Below are 19,545 nucleotides of genomic sequence, written 5' to 3' on the forward strand. Positions count from 1 at the left end.
ACCCCCACACCAATCTTCCATATTTTTTTGAGGGGTTGGTTCGGCTGCTAATATCGCCAATGTAGCATTCAACGCCTTCTCCCTCCTCCTCTTCTGCGGATCCATCGACCTCGATACCACGGGGCGCGGGTTGATCGTCGACGGGTGGTTGCGGCTGCGTGGCTGGGCGCGCATCGGCGTCCTCGTGTCCCGGTTGCGCATGATGCTGGACGAGGTGATTGCCGGCCGGATCGATCAGCCTACTTCCGGGTCTGGGTCTGGGTCTGGGGGTGTGAGCGGGCCCCTGGCGGACCAGGTGATCGAGGTCGTGAAGAGGTTGGTCGAGTTTAATGGGTTGGATCAATGAATTCCCATTTCCATTTCCGTCTTTCTGAGCGGGCTGCGTGCTGCAGACATTGGGTTAATGTCTGATTATCTTCTTTCTTGGATAAGATATTGGCTAGATAGCTAGATACATAGATACATAGATGAGTCGGTTGGCAAGGGACTCGGCTTGCTTTGCTGGGTGATTTGTTTGGGTTAATTCTAGAAGAGAGGTCGTTGTACCATAGCAAGGAGGAGGTAGAGATTGAGGGAGGTCTATGTGAGCCCCTGGGGTTGGGTATACTGACCGTGTGCCGGAAGGACAGCTGGTTTCAATGACAACGCTTTGTACTAGCCCCAAGCCTAGAAACTAGATTTATGAGGTCAAGATACGCACGCCACTGCAGCATGTAAAATAAAAAAAAAGTAAGATTCATTTTCATTAATACCTGCGCCATAATCCTGGATGATAATCCGTCGAGCGGGAAGAAAAGGAGAAGAAAAAACGAAGTGTGCCGCGTAAGAGAAGGAAAGGACAAACGTCATTCCAAAATCCGTGACAGAAGAGAGAAAAGGAAGATAGGAAAGGGAAAATTTCATCGTGCGTGACACTCTTTGACATCGTGTCGTCGGGTCACTGTCCATGAGGGACCAAAACATGCCGGAAACGTAATCATCACGAGGCGGCATGCCATAGCATAAGAAGAGGAGTGATGACGAAAAGACAAAGGAGAGGAACAAATGGGCAGAACCTGAAGGAATGGCAGGTTTCAGGAAGAAGAAAAAAGAGATAACTAGCCATCGATTCCATGAACTCCCGAGCCTGGATGTGTTGCGCGGATTTCATGTCATCCGAATCATTAGATCAATACAAAAATCAAAAGAACTCCGCCTTCCCTTGGTATCTGATATCCTGACCCTGTGGTCAGTTTTTCTTTTTTGTGGGTTCTAAAGTCCAATGTGCATAACTTGGGACATCGCCCCTAGTCCATTGATTAAAGTGTAAGGAAATGTAAAGAGTGAAAGAAGGAATCAAGAGTTCTGGCCAGTAGCACGTGGTGTGGGTCGATTGATTCCCTGTATGGTGGTTCGGCGCTCGACTATCGAAGCATGAGCCTGATTGGGGACCTAGGTAAGGAATGACACTAAATGTTGACTTTCTTGCAATAGTGGCCTGCTTCGAGGGTTGAGTTCCGGCGGAAAACAGAAGTGTCTTTGTGGTTGTCAGGAAGAAGAAACCCTCGCTTCATTTCGGCCTCGACGAAGAGAGAAGCGCGTTTGTACCGCTTGTCAGTATACTTCTCGTAGATCGCGGCATGGTGTTTGCTAGGCCTCTCGCAGCACTCCATCATGAGCGAAATGAGAGGCAGAAGCTGAGAGTAAGTATATCCTGCATAGTGGGTATGGGCGGGTGTCTAGACGTGCTTGATTAGCATCTCTCACGCGTGTCAAAAAAGCGGTAGTCTTACCCAGTCGCCCTTTCTCAGCATCAGTCTAGCCAAACAATGAGCTCCCGCTGCAACAAAGCTAGCAGGGCTGCCAACGAAGCGTTCGTCCATGATGGTGATTTCCAGAAAGTACTTGGCGAGAGTGCGCGTCTCCAGATCATAATCGTCGGCTTTGCTGATGCGGCGCAGGAAACTCATCGGGCCAGGGCATCCCAATTCAAACTGCAACATGCTCAACATGAACCATTCGGCTTTCAGGATCTCGTCTGCAGAGTAGCCGCCGTCGACCATGTAGACAATCTCCTGAATGGACGGGCAGTTGATCTCTTCATACTTAGCAGCAATGAAGATCGCAGTGGCGCCCACCAATTGAAGTTTGTTAAGAGAGACAATCTTGCAGGACAGGAACCGGTCAATGTAATTGACGCAAAGGAAGAGGGTCTCAGGCAGCAGCGAGAACCGATGGTGGACTTGCACTAGCCAGTCCATGAGAACGGAGCGCATCGACCACTGGATCTCGGCCTGGTTGTCCATGTAATGCGCATTTGGCAATAACTTGATCTATACATAGCAGGTATTGTTAGTGACTTCCTCCTTGTCAATTGCGTTTTAAACAAGGGGTCCATACCTCTTGCTCTCTCATATACTCGAAAATTTCCTCACTGTACTCCGCAACCATACTTGTGTCCCAGAACTCATCTTCAATATCTTCCTCTGTTCGCGTAGCTTCGACAACTTGCTGTGCAAGGGCTAATTCCCGTCGGACTTGCTGGGTGTACTTAGGGAACAGGACCGTCGTAGCGCCGCCGGTGGTGTTCTCGCCACGCGAACGATAAGAGCGAGCCGTGATGTATCCATCATCGTCCTCATTCTCCTCCTCTTCATCGTCCCAATAATCCTCAAATTCAGCCTGTGCCGGTTGGCGATCATGGGTGACGTGAGAGCTTGAGACAGATTCGCGGTGAGACTTGGTAGCAGGATCAGATATATCGTGGCCTGCAGGGCCAACTTCCTCGCGGATTTCACGACTCTCCCTCACACCTTGCACCTCACAAACGTCATCATCAAGCTTGGAGGATTCTTTGTCATCTTTTACCACTGCAGAGGTAACGACAGCGTGCTCTTCCAATTCTCCCACTACAGGATCCTGGACTTCATCTGATTGGGTTTCTTCCTTTGCGCCATCTTGCTTCGCAGGGGCAATCGGCGCATGTGCAAGGGAAGGCTCACCTTTTCCTTGCTTCGCTTCTTTCTTGGTTTCCTTGGATGTGTTTTCGCATTTTTCGGCTTGTGCCTTGGATGTGTCCTTGAAGATAGTGGCCCGCTTGTTCAGGGTCTTGCGTGTATTGGCAGCCTGCTTCGACGGCTCGACGGACTTCGCATGAGCGACATTGGTGACATTACTCAAGATTCCCTTCATCCCCCCTGGGCGTTGGGCCGGTTGTGCTAGGACAGTGGACCTCTTCTCAATGACCACCGAGGGCTTCTCGGCAGCTTTGGACTGCTTCCTTCCAGCAAGGGATGCGTCGTCGCGGCTGGCATTGACGGGCTTTGACGTGTTGCTGACATCTCCAAAGGCCGCTCGCTTGGTGGTAGGCTTCGAAACGCCGTTCTGATAGAGGGCCGACAACGCAGGGGTCGATTTGTTCTGCTGGTGGATGGTCTTGCCGGCTACGGCAGGGAAGGGGGCATTTTCGTCGCCGCGAACGCGGATTCTCTGGGGCTATGGAAGTAAATCGTGATTAGCTCTGATATTGAGGCTGGCGCGACTTTGTAGAAGATTTATCAAGATGTCCTTCGCTGCATGGGCGCGTGGGTAAAGTGCGCACTGAGGACAACATATGGCCGACAAGGTGATCGACGCTATCGAAGAGGAACAACGAAAAGACGATAACGTACCTTTGCATCCATGGTGAACTTGAGTCAGCGTTCACTTTTGAGCCTCCAGAACTCGACGTGGGTTGTGGATGGGACTTGGGCTGTTGTTGTTTACTTTCTCTGCGCTCTGCGCAGGAGCAGTTTTGTTGCAGCAGCAGCTAAAGTTATACTAAGAGCGGCCCCAAACAAACAACAACAGCAACAACCACGCCAAGACCAGGTGCAGAGAAAACGAAGGATTAATCCAGTGATGACCGGGACAAAGGACAAGCACTGGATTGGCACGAGGCTTTTCTGGAGCAAGTTATAGAAAAGTTCAGAAAGACTTTGAAAAAAAGCGACGACGAAGGAATCCAGAAGGAAGGGAAGGGAGAGGAGGGCGCGACCTGGGACAGGGCAGGGCAGGGCAGGACAGGACAAAAACACAGGTGGAGGCGGAGGAGGCTTGAAGACTGCTGAGGGAGCAACAGCAGCACTAATTGGAATTAGTTCAGCCGGTTGGATGGCAACCGTGGACGTGACTGGACAAAGGGCAGTATTACCCAAAACGGTCACTTCCTTACTTGGTTACCGTCAACAACCACCGCTATGCTTATGTCATCCCAGGATACCTTAACTTAGTTAGAAGATTGCTGCAGTTTGTCTCGTTTGTCTGGTTTGTCTGCCTCCCAAGCCCATGTGACATCACTCAGCGCGTCTTCCCGCTAGCACTTCATTTCTCCTCCACCCCGAAATCTCGCGATCCGTCGATATATAATGATATTCCCAGCCAGCAGAATTATCACCAGAACGATGCGATTCTGCTTCTGAATTACATCAATGCATTCTTGCTTTTGGCGGGTGTGGGCAGGGGCTGAACTATGCGCAGGCGGGGGACGCGCCGGGCGACACGAAACTGTCCGCTCGGGAACGCGAAGCCACGTGATCAGTGCGGGCGCTACGCTCCGCCATTTCGCTCGGTCATTTGAGGCTGGAGGTCGCAATGGATAGAGGCCGATGAGCACGCCTGTTGGTTGTGGCTACAAGGCGCAAAAGGTTCTCCGTGGGGTTGCTCATACAAGACCGAACACCATTTCAGAGATCTTTTCGAAGACGTCGTATAAAGAGGCAGGAAGAGGGAGAAGAAGGATTGAGGGGTGGGGGAGGAATGGCCTGTGCGATCGAGATCAGAGCCAGCGCATAGTAGGAATGAGTGATAGATAGTTAGATGGTGAACGACCGAGACGGGGAAGAACAATGAAGGCAGCGTCAATGACTTGAATAAACCCAGGTTTCTCACTGGTTTTACAAGTTTTGTCTTCCCTGTCTCTGGGAGTTCAGTTTTGCTTCGGCCTTGTTCTCTGGTTCCCGTTTACACCCGTGCAAATGCCAACGTCGCCAGGAAGCCACGGTGGGACGCGGATCCGGCGCTGCCTATCATGATACGGGAGGGAGGATCAAGTGGTGGAGGGGAATCAATCCTCGTCTGCTCAATCGCCGATCGCGACTGTAGGAATCGGTCTTACAGAGTACAAGGGTTGCGCCTTTTCACACAGGTGACAGAATTGAGGGGAAAGTATCCACATAAATAAGCTCTTGTTGAATCAACCTAGAACAAACGGAGGGAAGGTCGAAGAAGAAGAAGAGGACGAAGAAGCAGCAGCAGCAGCAGCAGGAAAAGGGAACAGCTGATGTTTTGAGGTATTGCGAGCGACCCGAAGCGGACTATTGAATGAGCGCAAAGTTTCGGTGTGGGCAAAGGACAACAACAACAATAGTCGGCGTTGCAGGACGAAAGTCACTCAATCCTTTCTTTATTCGGAGTTTATTGATTGACTCAATGAGACAACCAGAGAGGAGCCCCGCCGAGCGAACCCCCCCCAATTTTCTTTCCATCCGAGAAACACTACAACAATCAACTAAATATCTACAGCAAACATTTGATTCTTCAGTCTCTTACCACTTGCTATTTCCCCTACTTCCTCCTAATCATCTGCAGTTAGAAACTCGAGAAGAAAAGTCCTCCTGGATGGTGTCTATGTGACCTATAATCATAACCTTACTTGTTAGGGTGTGGGCTGCTGCACAGCACTGCACCTGCTCCAAATTCCTTCCCCCCCCCACTCATCCGGCTAACCACATCGTTGCGCCGGTTGGTGGTGGCTCGGAGTTGCTCGTCTCTGTGTCTGATTTTGCGCTTTACATTCATGCTTTCTTAGCCGCTTCAGATTTCTCCTTCCCCAATGCGATTCCCCAAGGTTCTCCAAATCATGAGTAATGACTAATAAAGGCAAATGTATAGCTCGACCTTGCGAAGCCACCGTGAATCGAAAGAGAAGGGAGTAAGTACCTTTGGGGAGGATGACGGAACTGATAGAGAAAATGCGATGTCGCACCGGGACCTGCAGACTGACTGGGAAACGAATGGTCACTGGATGGAAAGAGAGACGACCGGATAGACACACTCTACCCGCGGATAGAACGCATTGACATACATACAGTAATTTAGTAGTGAAGGAATGTTAGAATCCTGGAGAGGGGAGGGGAGGGGATGGGGGAAAAGGTCGATGGATGACTTGTGCCTACCCGACGGTTGGTGAAGGACAATCCCTCGTCCGTTCATCCATTCATTCATCCATCCATCCATCCAACCTTACGTAGTCCATGCTGGCCGATGGAGGGAGGGAGGGGTAAAGAAAGGACAAGCCTGGACAGGCGCAGATCATGAAACGAGGCAACAATTGGGCGTGATCGCTGGTCGGTGCTGTTGGCCTGGAGCCAGAGCCAATAATGCCCCCATCATCTCCATCTTTGTCCCTCTGTTGCCCCATTCCCTTTCGTTCATTCCACCGGTTCCATCAATCAGTTCAATCCACATGCTTGTAGTTGACAGACTGGGGTAGAAAACGATGAAGATGAAGAAGGGAACGATGGTCGCATCGCTCGCTGCCACCCCAGGTCTGTGGCCCATGAATCGAGAGCTCCGGGCGGGAATTTCAGCCCTGCATGTCTGAGTAAAACCCGTTTCCCAGTGGGAGAAGCGAAAACAACGAGGAACAATCCGGATCGCACTGGCGCAATGAGCGACGGGGCTGATCGCATTGTGTGGATTTTGCGATAGGATCTCCTTCTCTTCGCCCAGTTTGCGCCTGTCGGATTTATCGTGTGGTTTTGAACATCAATCATGAGCAAAAGAACGAAGTCTGGCGGTGACTTCAAACCGGATCATTTTCCTTTGGGGATCGCAGCTGGACCATGTCTGGTGGTGACCGGGATGTGATTCGGGGGTGTCATTCGACGTGGCCGCGCTGAGGATGTGCCAGCCAACCCGACGCCACTCCGCTTTCTTTCCCTCGAATTGTTTCTACCTCTCCGTTTGTGTCGTGCGACGAAGAGTTGTATTTATCAAATTCGAGTAGGAGCTAGTCACTACACACAGATTATCTACGTAATTAAGCTATATGCGAAAATTCTCGTGCCACTCTCGACATGCTTATGCCCAAAGACGGAGATCTGCGGAAGGTGGAGGTGGAGGAGGAAGGCGCTGTCAGTTTGCGCCAGACCCGGGCTGATGGCTCAACCACCCGAATGCCTTTCGCACGCTCTGGCCCATCTTCTGTTTGTCTACAGTTCAGAATAAGACCGTTATTCTAGAGATACAGGGATTGCGACTCATGGCGAAGGAGATTAAAGACCGCCTGGGACGTCCGACGGTCGCAAGAGAGCAGTCAATGTTCCCCGTAAACGCCGCCGTATCCGGGCCGTAGACGGAATGCGATCTGGGACTTTTGCGATGCAATAGACCAACGCGCATTTTACAATGTGGAAAATATAGAAGATAAATAGACTCAATTAAGTGATATAATGACCTTGAGATCGTTTGTGAGTCGGCGATAATAAAAATCTATGGAAAGGGGGGGAAATAAGAGACGTATGTGGTCACCGACCCCAGTACGTAGCTTGCTGAAGTGGTGTGGGTGAAACCACTTCTGGGTTGTCTTTCAGTCGGCTTCTCCCTCTTCTTGTCTCTCTCTCTCTCCTCTTCCTCCCTCCTCCTCCTCAACCCTCTTTCGACAACTCAACCTTCGACTTCGTTCGCCCATCGCCCTTCCGCCCCTCATCCTTCCTCGATTTTTGGGTGCAGTATCTATCTGGTAGGTTCTTCTTGATCGTATTATTCTCTTTATTTGTGTTCGCGGCTTGCAGCATGGGGTGCTGGTCCGCTCTGTTCTCCTGACTCGCTTCGGCTCTGCGTGATGCCACCGCTGACATACCCAAGCGCTTGGTAGAACGACTCACCTCGCCCACGGCCCGACCCCCGACTCCCTCCTCCCATCGCCATCGCTATCCTTCCTTCTTCATCCTGTCGGATCTGGTACATGGGTGCGACTCTGGATAATTCAATTTGACCTGTCATCGGTGTGTCATTAATCCTCTTCCTCCTCTTCCGACCGATTCGGGTTGTTTCTTCCCTGCTTCTTCCTCAATGCCCACACCCATCTCTCCTCCCCCCCCCCTCCCTCCTCAAGTATGCAATCCATCAGGACTCAGCAGGCCTTGGAATACCATCGGCTTCCTGCCATCTTCTCTCTCACTGAAGACTTTCCAATCATCTGAATTCATCTGGAACACATTGTGCTGACATTCATACTGGTTTTCCTTTCAGCATCGATCGGTTTTTTCTCGCCTTTCCCGTCGCTCTCGGCTGTTGCGACTCGGGGTGTCCTCATCCCATCCACCACAACTCGGGGTCATCGATCCTGTCAATATAATCAATCGCGGGTGATCCATCTTTTAACCAGCCTCTCCTGGGTATACTGTTGTGGTAGGTTTGGATGGACTTTGCCCATACCCTCATATTCCCGTTTCTGCCTTTTCCCTCTTCCAACATCCGCCCACCCCCACTCATCCTATTCCCTTCCCATCCGGATCGATCCCATCCACCCCCAAACAAGAGCAGCCGGTTGATACGATCATCGATGTAGTAGCAGTGTGGTAGCACCCGCTTTTGGACCTTTCCCATCATGCAGGCTGTCTCGTACGAACAGCATGCGGCTCCTGGGGCGTCGCCTGCCTATAGCGATTATCGCTCGCCTCAGGAGCCTTCCCCCCGGAGCTCTGTGCCTAAGAACGTCGCCTTCGAGCTACTACTCGATGAGAACTCTAAGGTGCGGGCTCGCATACCTATGCGAGTCCAGATCTATCCCCATGATACCACGGATTCCATTGTGACCACGGTCAAGAACTTCTATGGGATTTACGATACCACTGCTAGCGGGGTCAGCTTTGAGGATGAACAGGGTATCACCCTTATTGCCAGGTATGAGAATCTCCGAAATAACATGACGGTGTACGTGCGAGTCATCCCCGTGCAAGCCTATACTGAAGGCTACGGGGACCGCTTCTATGGACACCTGCCCATGGACGCTCGCAAGCGCCCCAGTCTGGGAGAGCCTTTCCAGATGGCGCCGGCAATGCAGGCGGCGCACATGTTGGAGCATGGGCAGCCCCCATCTCGGCCAGCCTCCCGGCTCGCTCGGAAGCGCAGCATGTCGCCGTCCGGGCGCAGCCGTCGCAGCGCATCGCAGCACAAACAGTCATCGCGCGGGGGCAACAAGAGCAGAGGCTCCAGCACGCATGGCAGTTTTATGGAGGATGGAGGCTACAGCGACAGTGAGGGTGGCTATGGATCTGTCTCGGGCGCCAGGAAGCCTCGTAGTGAGCAGTTGGGTAGCTCAGATATCAGCATGGAGAACATCCTTCAAGATGGTCGCAGGAAGCGGCCCAAGTTTGAAAGCTCGGTAAGGGATACCATCAGACGTAGCCTCAATGCTTGGACAGTTGCTGATCATTGATTTCACATCCATATAGGAATTGCCGCTGTTCGCCCCCCCTCAGGTGCCCCTCACAACCTCCACTTCCTCCATCTCCCCTCAGCGCCGGTCGATCGGCCAAGAAGGAGCCGTCTCACCTTTTGCCCGCCCCACTCAGCGACCCTATAACTCCCAACAACAACAACAACAACCCCTTCTTCCTTCTCCTCAGAGCTATGGACACAATGAACAAGCGTATAGCCTTCATCAGGGCCAGAATTCTGTCTATGCTACGCCGATGGTTCCTGATCACGGACATCGCCTGCGCGACCGGGCCGCAACCCAATCATCGGGGCAGTACAGCAACAACTCGGCTGGTCGCAACACGGCCCACGGGGTCCTCCCTACGCCCGACCCAACCATCGCGAGCTGCATTTCCGATGAGGATGTGGCCATGCAGCTGATTCGTCTGGGCGATGCGTCAAACTTCTCGCATGGTCGCACATCTGCATCCACCCTGGATGATGCCTTCAGCGGTGCTGCGGATGCTGCCTCCTCGACTGGCGCCACCAGCGATGGTGACGAGTACAGCGAGGATGACGATGACGACGATGATGATCTGCCCTTGCGAACCAAGCAGAGGCTGGACTCCAGCCCAATGTTGCCCCCTGGTGCCATGAAGCGCACCCATAAGCGACTGGACGACATTCTGCCAAGCTTTGACAGTTCCGATGGCAGTTACGACGGCTACGATGATGAGTATCACCAGGAGGATGGACAGCATGATCACACCATCAAGAATGAGATGGACGATGATTCCCTTTATCACGAGTCGGCCCCCAAGTCTAAGAAGGTCAAGGTCCGCGCCGGTAGCACGACCTCGACCAAGGCCCGTGGGTCCAAGTCGGTACCGCGCCCGAGCAAGACAGCCAAGGCGACCACCAATGGTGCCGTGCGCAAGGCTAAACCGACTCCCACAGTGGTCACACAGAAAGCAGCGGTGTCGCCGGTCCTAGCTAGCCCAGCGCCTGGACGCAAGAGCTCGACCTCGTCCGTGACCCTTCAACATCAGCACCCTCACCCACTCGCTGCCGATGAAGAGGACCTGTCCACCAAGCCGCGTTGCCAGCGATGCCGCAAGAGCAAGAAGGGCTGTGATCGGCAACGCCCTTGCGGCCGATGCAAGGATGCTGGGATTGGCCTTGATGGCTGCATCAGCGAAGACGAAGGGAACGGTCGCAAAGGCCGCTACGGTCGTCACATGGGGGTTCCCGTGAAGAAGACCGTTGATTCTCCTCCCAACGGCGCCGAGGCTCAAACGCTGGTGACTACTGCCGTCCCCATGCCTTCTTTGTCGTTGTCGTCGTCTTCGTCATCGGCTGCTATCGCCGACAAGAACAAGAAACGCAAGCGCTAGACCTATCCTGTATCCGGCATGAGGATGACGGTCCTGTTGCTTTTTCTATCTCAGATACACATTCGCACCTGCACCTGTTTGTCCGAATATCGACTTATGAGCTGTGCCTGGATGGCTGCATTTCCGCAAACATATTTTACCTTTTACCTTTCAACATAGACGAGTGGAATTATCTGTGTATCGCATTTTTCCCCTCCTTTCATAACCTTGACCCTGTACCGTTGGCCTTCCATCCTGAAGTCTGTCCCTCTTGTGCGCAGTAGCTCGCACTTCTACCTCGGTAGGAGTGGGTGACTCTGCGACCGCTCGGACGGCTCCTTTGGGTGCGTCGCTCATTCCAACCTCAACCTTCCACCCACCACCTACATTACACCCACGCTCCCTCCGACTATCGACTTCACCACCTCGCATCAACTCGACGAGCTCCGAGCTTTTGTCACGGTCCCTCACATCGTCATGCTTGTCCCATTACACTCTGCATTCCATTCAATAGTTCTAGCGATTGAACTGAGCGGGTTGATTGTGCTTATTGTGTCGTGTTCTTTTGGCGTTATCTGCAGCTGAATTTGATGCGGCCCTGTGGGGTGCCTGGTCGCCTTCCACCTCTCATTACCGTGCGATGATTGTGCCAATGTATCTGGATTGATTGGTTTTGTTGTTTTGAATGGCTGAGTCATTATTCGACTGATCTGGTGGAGACGGAACAATAACTGTCTGGTCTAGGGTGATCGAATAAGAAATATATGTTTCAGATGAGGATCTATGCAGATACAGTAGACCTGACCAGGACTTGACTCGGTGGCATTCAATGTTTCGCGATCAATTTATTAGCATATGCAGTCTATTGATGACAGGTTAACTTCTCATTCAGCTTAAAGTATAATGTTTAGTTCCTTTATTCACCAAGAACAAAGGAATTACTTGGAAGGTGGGATGAGCGTGCTGAGTGCTGACTAAGCCCCTGACAGATGCCGGCCAGTCGGGTCGCGGGTCGGGCCAGACCATACTTGATCGAGGCTAGCGGATACAAATTTCCGCCGCCCCGCACTTTTCCCGGGCTAGACGCGCGCTTCCTTCCCGAATTTTCTGCCCGCCGTGGCCGCCGAGAGGCCGACGGACCGGGAAAAAAAGTTTCGGGAGGTTAGCCACTGCACTTCGCAATCTCACGCATCTTTCTACCTCCTACGACGACATACCCAGTTCTCTTTCCCTGGACTTTGTAAAAACAGGCTTTATACCAATTGAGACCTACCCTGACCTACGATCACCGGACGCACCTCCACAACCTCCCCACGCTACGATAACACACTTTCCAGTTTCACATTCGCCTCCCCCCGAAAAATGCCACCCAAAGCTCCTCCCCGCCGCGGGGGAGCAGCAGCAGCAGGAACCCGCCGTACGACCGCCGCCGCCGCCGCCGCCTCCGCCGCTGAACCTACTAATGCTCCCACCACCGAATCTACGACTACGACTTCTGCTGCCGGCCCCAAACCCCCGGTGCAACGCCTCCAAACCCTGAAAAAACGCAACCCGCCCTCGGGCAGCATCGCGCGGCCGTCGCCGACCCCCGCGCCCGGCGGCCCCGCGGGGAGCAGTGAACCGGCCAAGCCGACCCTGAAGTACAAGCCGCGGGCGGTGAACCGACGCAGCAAGGAGGAGCGCGAGGCGATCGAGAAGCTCGAGGCGCAGCGGAACCGCGAGCGGTTGAAGGAGGCCGCTGCCATTCAGCGGGGGCGCGGCGGTGGACAGCATGGCGGAGGGAGAGGCGGGCGCGGGGGCATGCGCGGTGGGATGATGGGGCCCGGGGGAGGGCCGTTGGGGTCTGGGATGGGTGGTGGTGGAGCGCGACGCGGGCGCGGTGGAGCGCTGGGCGGTGGGTTTGATTCCCGGTCCCGGAGTCGCAGTGTGATGGATCTCGGGGCGACGCAGGTCGGGGAGGGTGGGGAGGGGTATGTGAGTTCGGATGAGAGCGATGGCGAGGTCCGGGTGAGTATTGATCGGATTAATTTGGGGAGTGATGATGAAGATGAAGTGGACCATAAGGATCGGAAGGTGAAGTTGGAGGGCCGCGGGGGCATTGGGGTCGGGGGGTTGAGGCCCCTCCGGTTGGAGAGGCATGAGCATGAGGAGCGCGTGGTTAGTGTTAATATGGAGTCTAGTACGACGGGGGCTGCGGAGGTCAAGAAGAAGGAGGCTGAGGCGGAGAAGAAAAAGAAGAAGAAGGCGGAGGATGATGATGATGCTTTGTTTGTCGCGCAGGATGATGACGGTGGGGAGGATGTTGAGGAGGAGGATCAGATCGTCAAGGAGGAGCCTACGGATGAGGAGGATCAGGTCATGACTGACGTACCGCGTGCGGATGAGGGCGCTACGAACGTCGATGACGGCTTGCTCCCCGTGCAGAAGGTCAAGGTGCGCCGGAAGTTGAGCCCGTCTAAGTCGGTCTCGGAGTCCGCCGTCCCTAGCCCTGAGCCGGAGGTGGTCATCGATCCCAAGAGTTTGCTACGCACCAAGGAGGATATCGAGGAATACGAGAGGCATGAGCAGGATCTGGAGATCGTGAAGACCCTCTTCCAGAAGGAGCCCCGGCCTGAAGCTCCGGAGGCGTTGGCGGGTGCCGCGGAGGGTGCCGCGGAAGGAGAGGACAAAGAAGGCGACGAGGAGCAGCCCAAGGAAGCGGAGGAGGAGGAGGACAAGCTGGCTGGACAGCTGTTCCTCATGCAATTCCCTCCCTTGACTCCCAACCTGGTGCTGCCTGGTACTGAGACTACGGACTCTCACCCCACCACCACTACCGAGACCCCAGCCACCGAACAGCCGGTCAAGCGCGAAGACGAGATGGAGATCGTTGACGGCGACGAGGATACGACGGCCGCGCAGGGCTCTGCCAAGGTCGTCACTGCTGCGGATCCCGGCCTATTGGCTGGCCGAGTCGGCAAGTTGAACGTCCACGCATCGGGTCGGGTGACGATGGACTGGGGTGGTATCAGCTTCGAATTGGATCGCGCGACGGCGGTGGACTTTTCCCAGGAAGCCCTGATCGTCTCCACGCCGCCGAACGCGGGCGACGAGGAGTTCCCGGATGATGAGAAGAAGGTCTGGGCGATGGGCCAGCTCAGCGGCAAGTTCACGGTGACGCCGGACTGGGAGAAGATGCTATGAGTTTTGAGGCTGGGAGCTAGTTGATTGAATGATAGATATCAAGTTCAATGAATGAATGAATGAACCAATTGCATTGAACCTGACTTTTTTATTTTTATTTTTATTTTTTTTACGTATTCCTTTGGGGATACGTCACCTTCGGATATGCAGGGTAGGTAGGGAAGAGTGGTTGGTAAGAGTTAGTAGGACTCTAGTAAGAGTGAGAGTGAGGGTAGGAGGGGCTGTAATGACGCCATACAAGAGTGCAGGTGGTGGTTTGAAGTTGTTGCACCGTACAACCAAACAACAACCAAGGCTGACCACTGGACCAGCCCCTCTACGTCGTCGGCTGATGATCCCCATTATGACATCCATCAGCTCCCCCCGGTAGTTTGGCCGCTAGAGTAGATCATCTATGTAGCTGTTCGCATAAAGTTTGGAAGAACAGTACTCAGAACAGTACTCCATAGGTTAATCATCAGCCTGCAGTCAAACACAAACCGCTGGTGGTGTCAAAAGTCTCAGCTTAATCTAACCGTCGAGATGAAATGTCTCACATCAGGGTTTGGATCCCGCGGGTTGCGGGTTCCACGTTTAGGTGACTAAGTTACTCGTTACTGATTGTTACAGGGAAAGGGAAGAAAGTGGCCGACCCTCGGGCTCTCCAGCTCCACTTGGCTGTAAAACCCTGACAAGGCTTCTAAGCTTTCCGTAGCACGAGACATTCGATCAACTGGTCGATCGACAAGCAACTAACCCCAAGTAAGGGCAGTTCAGCCCGTGCGGGCACGGCTCAGAGTTGGAAGCCAATAGAACCCACGATAATGCCGTCAATCCGCCCCAAGAGTGGAGCAGTGCCTTGTCGCTTGACCCAAAGGAGGCAGGTGAATTGGGACTAATTTCCACTAATTTGGCACTACTTTTGCAGCAGGGTCAGGGCCATTATTAGCCTAGCCTGTCACTGGCACTGCTGGAGACTGGAGTGGTCTGGGCCGTTAGTTACCCCCGTTAGGTACGGTACACGATACACGGTACACGGTACATGGTACATGGTACACCCCCTGGGTTTGATTATTATTATTATTTATTTTATTATTATTATTATTTCGCCCGTTCGCTCCAACTCAATCAACTCCCTCCCTGGATTCTTCCCTCTCCTCCTCCTCCTCCTCCTCGCTCCTATTCCTTCTTCCCCTCCCCCATACTTCTCCTCCTCCTCCTTTCCTCCTCTTCGTTTCCCCTCCTCCTTCTGTCCGTCTGCTTTGGGTCTTCATTACTTGCGTGTCGAAATCGACTTACTCTCGCTGGGGCGGAATTGAGTTTGAGTTTGTTTTTTTGCTGCCTGTCGTTCCCGTGGCTGAGTCCGTTCCTCGTTCCCGCCAGTTTCAGGAGACTTGCCAAACCATTCTTTTTTTTTCTTCTTCCTCCTGCTTCCCGCCCTCTCGCTTCGACCCTTCCGAAGTGTGCGACAATCGCGCTGTCGGGACCAGCTTCTACCCGACTCGGCTGCTTACTGTGGTGGTTGCTGGATTATTCTAGTGCGACACCTCTTAACCGTGGCAGTGGTGGTGGATTCCCTTCGCTGCACGAGTGAGATTGCGCACGTTCGGGGCCTGGTGGAGGCAGCCTTGCGCATCGGAGTCAATCTAATCTAAACCCGCGACAATCTCGACGCACAACCATAATCTCGTCTTATATATACACACGAAGCTCATCCCCGATCGCTTTTCTGTCGCTTTGAAGCCTGTCGCATATTCCGAGTTCACCATGAGGCCCTCGACAATCGTTCTCTGTCTCGTTCCGACGATAGCTATCGCCGCCGAAGCCGACCGGGCGCCGTCTCCCACCCCCTCCCTACCCAATACCACCCCGCCTGCTCCGTTACCAGAGATTCAAATCCGGCCCGACCACCAAGAAAACGTGCTGGAAATCCACCCAGAGATCCGTCAATGGCAAGAGCGGGGGATTCAGACGGACGAGGACCCCGCCATCGACAGCGGACTGGGGACGCTGGCCGCCTCCTCGCGGGACACCAAGGCCCTGCGCGCTCGCAGTGAGGGCACTCTCGGACAGACGCCGTGGATCGGAATGGCCATTGGATTGACCTGTACAGCGCTGGCGGCCGTCATGCTGGGCTGAAGGATCGACACCGTGGCCGCACCTGTTACCTTTGCATACGGAGTTTCATAATTCTCGATTTTACCTTTTTGACGACATCGACCGGCAACCGCATTGGAATCGTTGGTCGCAATTTTCCACACCTTGCTACGAGCGCATCGCATACCTTGGGTCCAAACCTCTGGCACCTGCATCTGATCTGATCTGCAGTGGACTGGTCACTTAATACCATGTGGATACCGGATACGGTCCCTGCAGGTTTCTGTTTTATACCTTTTTCTTCTTCCGTCTTCTTTGCATGCATACCCAAGCCACCATGTATAGACTCGGGCAATTCTTCTTTTTCTTTTGATGCTTGATTGTATGTGTATATGATACCTTGGATCTGGGGTCGAGCCGACAGGTGGCTCGCTGATCTTTTCTTGTTCTATTCTCATGATGTATCTACCACCATTATTTATGAACAATTCTTTTTTTTTGGTTGATTTTCTGACAGTAGTATCTCCGAATTTGTGCGATTGTCAGACTGTCGAAAATCGCCGCGAGCGATGGACAAAATCTCCCGATGCGCGTGTCATGTGAGCCAAGGTGTGTGTGGTGTGTTCCTTTGTCCGTTGCCCGAGACCAGTTTTGGGAATATGAATCTCTGCTTGGCCTCGTCAGTGTGCGTCGCCATGAAACAAAGGAATTCCGTCCCATGCGCATCGGACCTCGTGTTCTGGTGCTGACAGCGCCCCAGCAGCCGTTCCCCACAGCACAGTACAGTACTTATTGCTACCACGGCCCCGGGAGGAATCTCACCTGCATGAGAGGGTTGCGCCGTGTGGTATATCTCCTGTCTTCACACTTAATTAACTGCTGCGTGTTGCTATTTCTGCCAAGTGAAGTCATCACTTGGCCGCGACAGAACCTAAGCCTGTCTAGAACTGGATACTAGCTCCAAATCCGATTGCATCCAACCTAGACTGTTCACACAACCCATCCGATATCACCAAGCCCACCCCAACAACAAGCAGCCCACCTTAACTATTAACATCTTCTCCACGAACCCTTAACCAAGGACTACCTCACCTGAACCATCACAAGTAAGTCCCCCTCTTCCCCTTCCACCCTCTTTTTTTTTTTTTTTTTTTTTTTTTTTTTAAAAAAAAAAAAAAAAAAAAAAAAAAAAAAAAAAAAAAAAAAAAAAAAAAAAAAAAAAAATTTCAACACCCCCATCCAACAACCCAAACCCACCCTAACCCAACCCAAAAAAAGCTAACCCCACCCCACCCCATCCAGAAAAATCATGGCCAGATCCTACGCCAACATCCCCCCCTACACGCCGATGAAATCCCTGGGCCACGAACTCGGCATCCTCTTCGGGTTCCTGGTGGCCTGCTTCGTCGTGATGGCCGTGTACGTCCACTTCTGGAACGGTGAGTTTTCCCCAACCCCAACCTACCTCAAAAATACTAACCAGAAGCCTCAGCCGCCGAACGCCGCGAAGCCCACCGCGACAAACTCCGCCACCAGATGCTGGACACCCGGCGCGTGGACCCGCGCCTGCACGAGCAGCGCCTGCACCCGGACTACCGGCCCATGGGCACCTCGACCACCATCACGGCCGGGTCGACGACCGTCCTCGGCGGCGGGAGCAGTGTCGCGGGTGGCTATGGTGGTGGTGGCGCAGGCGCAGGTGCAGGGACATCTACCCCGATGACGACGGTCACGGCCACGGCATCTGGATCGGCGATCGGGATCGAGAAGATCATTGAGAAGCGCGCGGAGTTGGCGGGATTGCATCACCAGCACCACCACCAGCAGATACCTTCACAGGCTGAGGAGGAGATCGGGGTGGCGGTTACGACGCCGAGTGAGGGATACGATGGGAAAGGAGACGGAAAGGAGAAGTGGCCGGGGAGGAAAGCGTCTTCTGCCTTTGGGTTGGGGTTGGGGTTGGGGATGGGGATGGGGAAACGGCATTTGAGTTTGAGGTCGCATCCGGTTGGCGGGGATTCGGGGGATTCTGGCGCTGGAAGTGAGGTGAAGAGGGCGGGGAGTATGGGAGTGGGAGGGTCTTTCCCCGTGGCTCCCTCCGCGGTGGGGGGGCGGACGGGCAGTAGTAGTGGGCAGCGGGGGAATGAGGCCGGCGGCGGCGGGGTGGAGATGGAGGTTATGGGGTGGAAGGGGGGGCATTGATCTCAGACTGGATATCGGTGCGCGAGGGGAGGCGTTGATGTTTCGTGGTCTAGTTCATAGTCGCAGAATACTAGGAAGGACTTGATCATGTTCATGAAGCTCATATGGATTCATTCTCTTCCTCACACCCCATTTATCTATGCCTATGCCATAATGACAATGCTACCTAACTTACCCCCCAATCACCCAGTTGAAACTTACCACCCACCGACAGCAAAAAAAATCTACTTCCCAATCGCCACAAACAAACGATCCCCAATATCCCCCAACCCGGGCACGATCATCCCGCGCTCGTCGCACTGCGCGTCCACCGCCCCCGTCCACACCTCCACCCCGTCCGCCCACGTCCCCGCCGCCCGGCGGATCCCGGCCTCTGACCCTAACACGCTCAGCATCACGACGCGCCGCACCCCCCATTCCCGCAGCAGCTGGATGGCCGCCTCGGCCGTGGCGCCCGTCGCGATGATCGGGTCCAGCAGGATGGCCGTCTCGGCGGCGGCCGGGTTGGCGCTGCCGGCGGCCTTGTGGAAGGGCAGGTTGTTGTAGTACTCGACCGGTTGCAGGGTGAGGCGCTCGCGGAAGAGGCCCAGGTGGTAGATGGGGATGCTGGTGGGGAGGAGCGAGTTTATGGCTATTTTCTGTCAGCATGGTTTAGATTTGGGGGGTGGAGATAAGGAGTCCCCGGGGTGGGAGATAAGAGGGGCTGATAGATTAGGGGCTGATAAGGAAGGATATGCGATGGGGTTATCGGGGGGCTGGGGCTGGGGCCGGGGTTGCACGTACCGTCGGTCATGCCTAGTCCGGAGCGGAGGATGGGCACCAAGGCGATGTTGGAGGGGTCGAGGGTCGTGGTTGGGTATTCGATGCCTAGTGGGGTTTTGTCCTGTTGTTGGCGGTTAGCTTCTGGTAACGGTGGTGGTGGTAGACGACAAGCATACCGTTCCATCTTGCTTCGTTTTCCAGCCAGATGCAAAAGCTTCCACGCCCAGAATGGTGGCAATCTCGTGGACGAGATCGCGGGTTTGACGGGTGGAGGTGGAGGAGGAGCGCAGTTGCGAGAGCTTGGCCTGCAGGAGGGGGTGGGAGGAGACGTGGACGTTGGAGGGGAGGCTCATGGTGGTTGAGTTAGTTTATAGGTAAATGTGGGAAGTTGAGCTGAGATACAGAGACGGAGGAGGGGGAGGGGTTTTATAGCTTGGGAGTAGCTGGAAGTAGCTGGGAGTAGCTCAGGTAGCAGTGCGTTGGTAGAAGAAGAAGAGAAGAGTGG

General features: G+C 53.9%; 8 protein-coding genes across 8 annotated transcripts in view; 6 read left to right on the forward strand and 2 right to left on the reverse strand.

The window, feature by feature from the left end:
• BO66DRAFT_422005 (RNA helicase) overlaps positions 1-658 on the forward strand; it is a gene marked incomplete at its 5' end in the record, with an annotated part of 4,782 nt that extends 4,124 nt beyond the window's left edge. Inside the window, one exon of the mRNA XM_025650012.1 lies at positions 66-658. Within this exon, the coding sequence (XP_025501464.1) occupies positions 66-346 (281 nt within the window). The 3' untranslated portion in view covers positions 347-658. The remainder of the gene's footprint in view (positions 1-65) is intronic.
• Positions 659-1,220: 562 nt separating this feature from the next.
• On the reverse strand, positions 1,221-4,143 carry BO66DRAFT_149319 (cyclin family protein). The gene is made up of 4 exons (XM_025642133.1): positions 3,651-4,143; positions 2,380-3,474; positions 1,773-2,312; positions 1,221-1,718 (listed from the first exon to the last, which is right to left on the reverse strand). The coding sequence occupies exons 1-4, from the start codon at positions 3,660-3,662 to the stop codon at positions 1,449-1,451; spliced, it is 1,917 nt and encodes a 638-aa protein (XP_025501465.1). The 5' UTR covers positions 3,663-4,143; the 3' UTR covers positions 1,221-1,448.
• A 4,186-nt stretch (positions 4,144-8,329) lies between these two features.
• On the forward strand, positions 8,330-10,913 carry BO66DRAFT_149404 (putative C6 finger domain protein). The gene is made up of 2 exons (XM_025642134.1): positions 8,330-9,409; positions 9,480-10,913. The coding sequence occupies exons 1-2, from the start codon at positions 8,633-8,635 to the stop codon at positions 10,836-10,838; spliced, it is 2,136 nt and encodes a 711-aa protein (XP_025501466.1). The 5' UTR covers positions 8,330-8,632; the 3' UTR covers positions 10,839-10,913.
• Positions 10,914-12,938: 2,025 nt separating this feature from the next.
• BO66DRAFT_393608 (putative DNA-directed RNA polymerase III RPC4) lies at positions 12,939-14,014 on the forward strand. Its single transcript, XM_025647798.1, has one exon. It carries the CDS (start codon positions 12,987-12,989, stop codon positions 13,998-14,000), a length of 1,014 nt encoding a protein of 337 aa, XP_025501467.1. The 5' UTR covers positions 12,939-12,986; the 3' UTR covers positions 14,001-14,014.
• Positions 14,015-15,256: 1,242 nt separating this feature from the next.
• Positions 15,257-16,586, forward strand: BO66DRAFT_393609 (uncharacterized protein). Its single transcript, XM_025647799.1, has one exon. The coding sequence runs from the start codon at positions 15,747-15,749 to the stop codon at positions 16,116-16,118; it is 372 nt and encodes a 123-aa protein (XP_025501468.1). The 5' UTR covers positions 15,257-15,746; the 3' UTR covers positions 16,119-16,586.
• On the forward strand, positions 16,482-17,182 carry BO66DRAFT_149507 (uncharacterized protein). Its single transcript, XM_025642135.1, has one exon. It carries the CDS (start codon positions 16,663-16,665, stop codon positions 17,032-17,034), a length of 372 nt encoding a protein of 123 aa, XP_025501469.1. The 5' UTR covers positions 16,482-16,662; the 3' UTR covers positions 17,035-17,182.
• Positions 16,997-17,976, forward strand: BO66DRAFT_149514 (uncharacterized protein). The gene is made up of 3 exons (XM_025642136.1): positions 16,997-17,182; positions 17,379-17,824; positions 17,945-17,976. Exon 2 carries the CDS (start codon positions 17,386-17,388, stop codon positions 17,797-17,799), a length of 414 nt encoding a protein of 137 aa, XP_025501470.1. The 5' UTR covers positions 16,997-17,182; positions 17,379-17,385; the 3' UTR covers positions 17,800-17,824; positions 17,945-17,976.
• Positions 17,977-18,377: 401 nt separating this feature from the next.
• Positions 18,378-19,540, reverse strand: BO66DRAFT_393610 (uracil phosphoribosyltransferase). The gene is made up of 3 exons (XM_025647800.1): positions 19,217-19,540; positions 19,062-19,161; positions 18,378-18,909 (listed from the first exon to the last, which is right to left on the reverse strand). The coding sequence occupies exons 1-3, from the start codon at positions 19,391-19,393 to the stop codon at positions 18,503-18,505; spliced, it is 684 nt and encodes a 227-aa protein (XP_025501471.1). The 5' UTR covers positions 19,394-19,540; the 3' UTR covers positions 18,378-18,502.
• Between the last annotated feature and the right edge of the window lie 5 nt (positions 19,541-19,545).

Source organism: Aspergillus aculeatinus, assembly GCF_003184765.1.
Source record: "Aspergillus aculeatinus CBS 121060 unplaced genomic scaffold BO66scaffold_40, whole genome shotgun sequence".
NCBI lineage: Eukaryota > Fungi > Ascomycota > Eurotiomycetes > Eurotiales > Aspergillaceae > Aspergillus > Aspergillus aculeatinus.

Bases quoted from the DNA above. Each gene is read 5' to 3' on its own strand.
- BO66DRAFT_149319 (XM_025642133.1), bottom strand. The intron at 2,313-2,379 runs GTATGGACCCCT...TGCTATGTATAG, and splicing joins AGTATATGAGAGAGCAAGAG to ATCAAGTTATTGCCAAATGC. The intron at 1,719-1,772 runs GTAAGACTACCG...AAGCACGTCTAG, and splicing joins TGCTGAGAAAGGGCGACTGG to ACACCCGCCCATACCCACTA.
- BO66DRAFT_149404 (XM_025642134.1), top strand. From the start codon at position 8,633: ATGCAGGCTGTCTCGTACGAACAGCATGCGGCTCCTGGGGCGTCGCCT. The intron at 9,410-9,479 runs GTAAGGGATACC...ACATCCATATAG, and splicing joins GGCCCAAGTTTGAAAGCTCG to GAATTGCCGCTGTTCGCCCC.
- BO66DRAFT_393608 (XM_025647798.1), top strand. From the start codon at position 12,987: ATGGAGTCTAGTACGACGGGGGCTGCGGAGGTCAAGAAGAAGGAGGCT.
- BO66DRAFT_393609 (XM_025647799.1), top strand. From the start codon at position 15,747: ATGAGGCCCTCGACAATCGTTCTCTGTCTCGTTCCGACGATAGCTATC.
- BO66DRAFT_149507 (XM_025642135.1), top strand. From the start codon at position 16,663: ATGCGCGTGTCATGTGAGCCAAGGTGTGTGTGGTGTGTTCCTTTGTCC.
- BO66DRAFT_149514 (XM_025642136.1), top strand. From the start codon at position 17,386: ATGGCCAGATCCTACGCCAACATCCCCCCCTACACGCCGATGAAATCC.
- BO66DRAFT_393610 (XM_025647800.1), bottom strand. From the start codon at position 19,393: ATGAGCCTCCCCTCCAACGTCCACGTCTCCTCCCACCCCCTCCTGCAG. The intron at 19,162-19,216 runs GTATGCTTGTCG...CGCCAACAACAG, and splicing joins AAACGAAGCAAGATGGAACG to GACAAAACCCCACTAGGCAT. The intron at 18,910-19,061 runs GTACGTGCAACC...GACAGAAAATAG, and splicing joins CGGACTAGGCATGACCGACG to CCATAAACTCGCTCCTCCCC.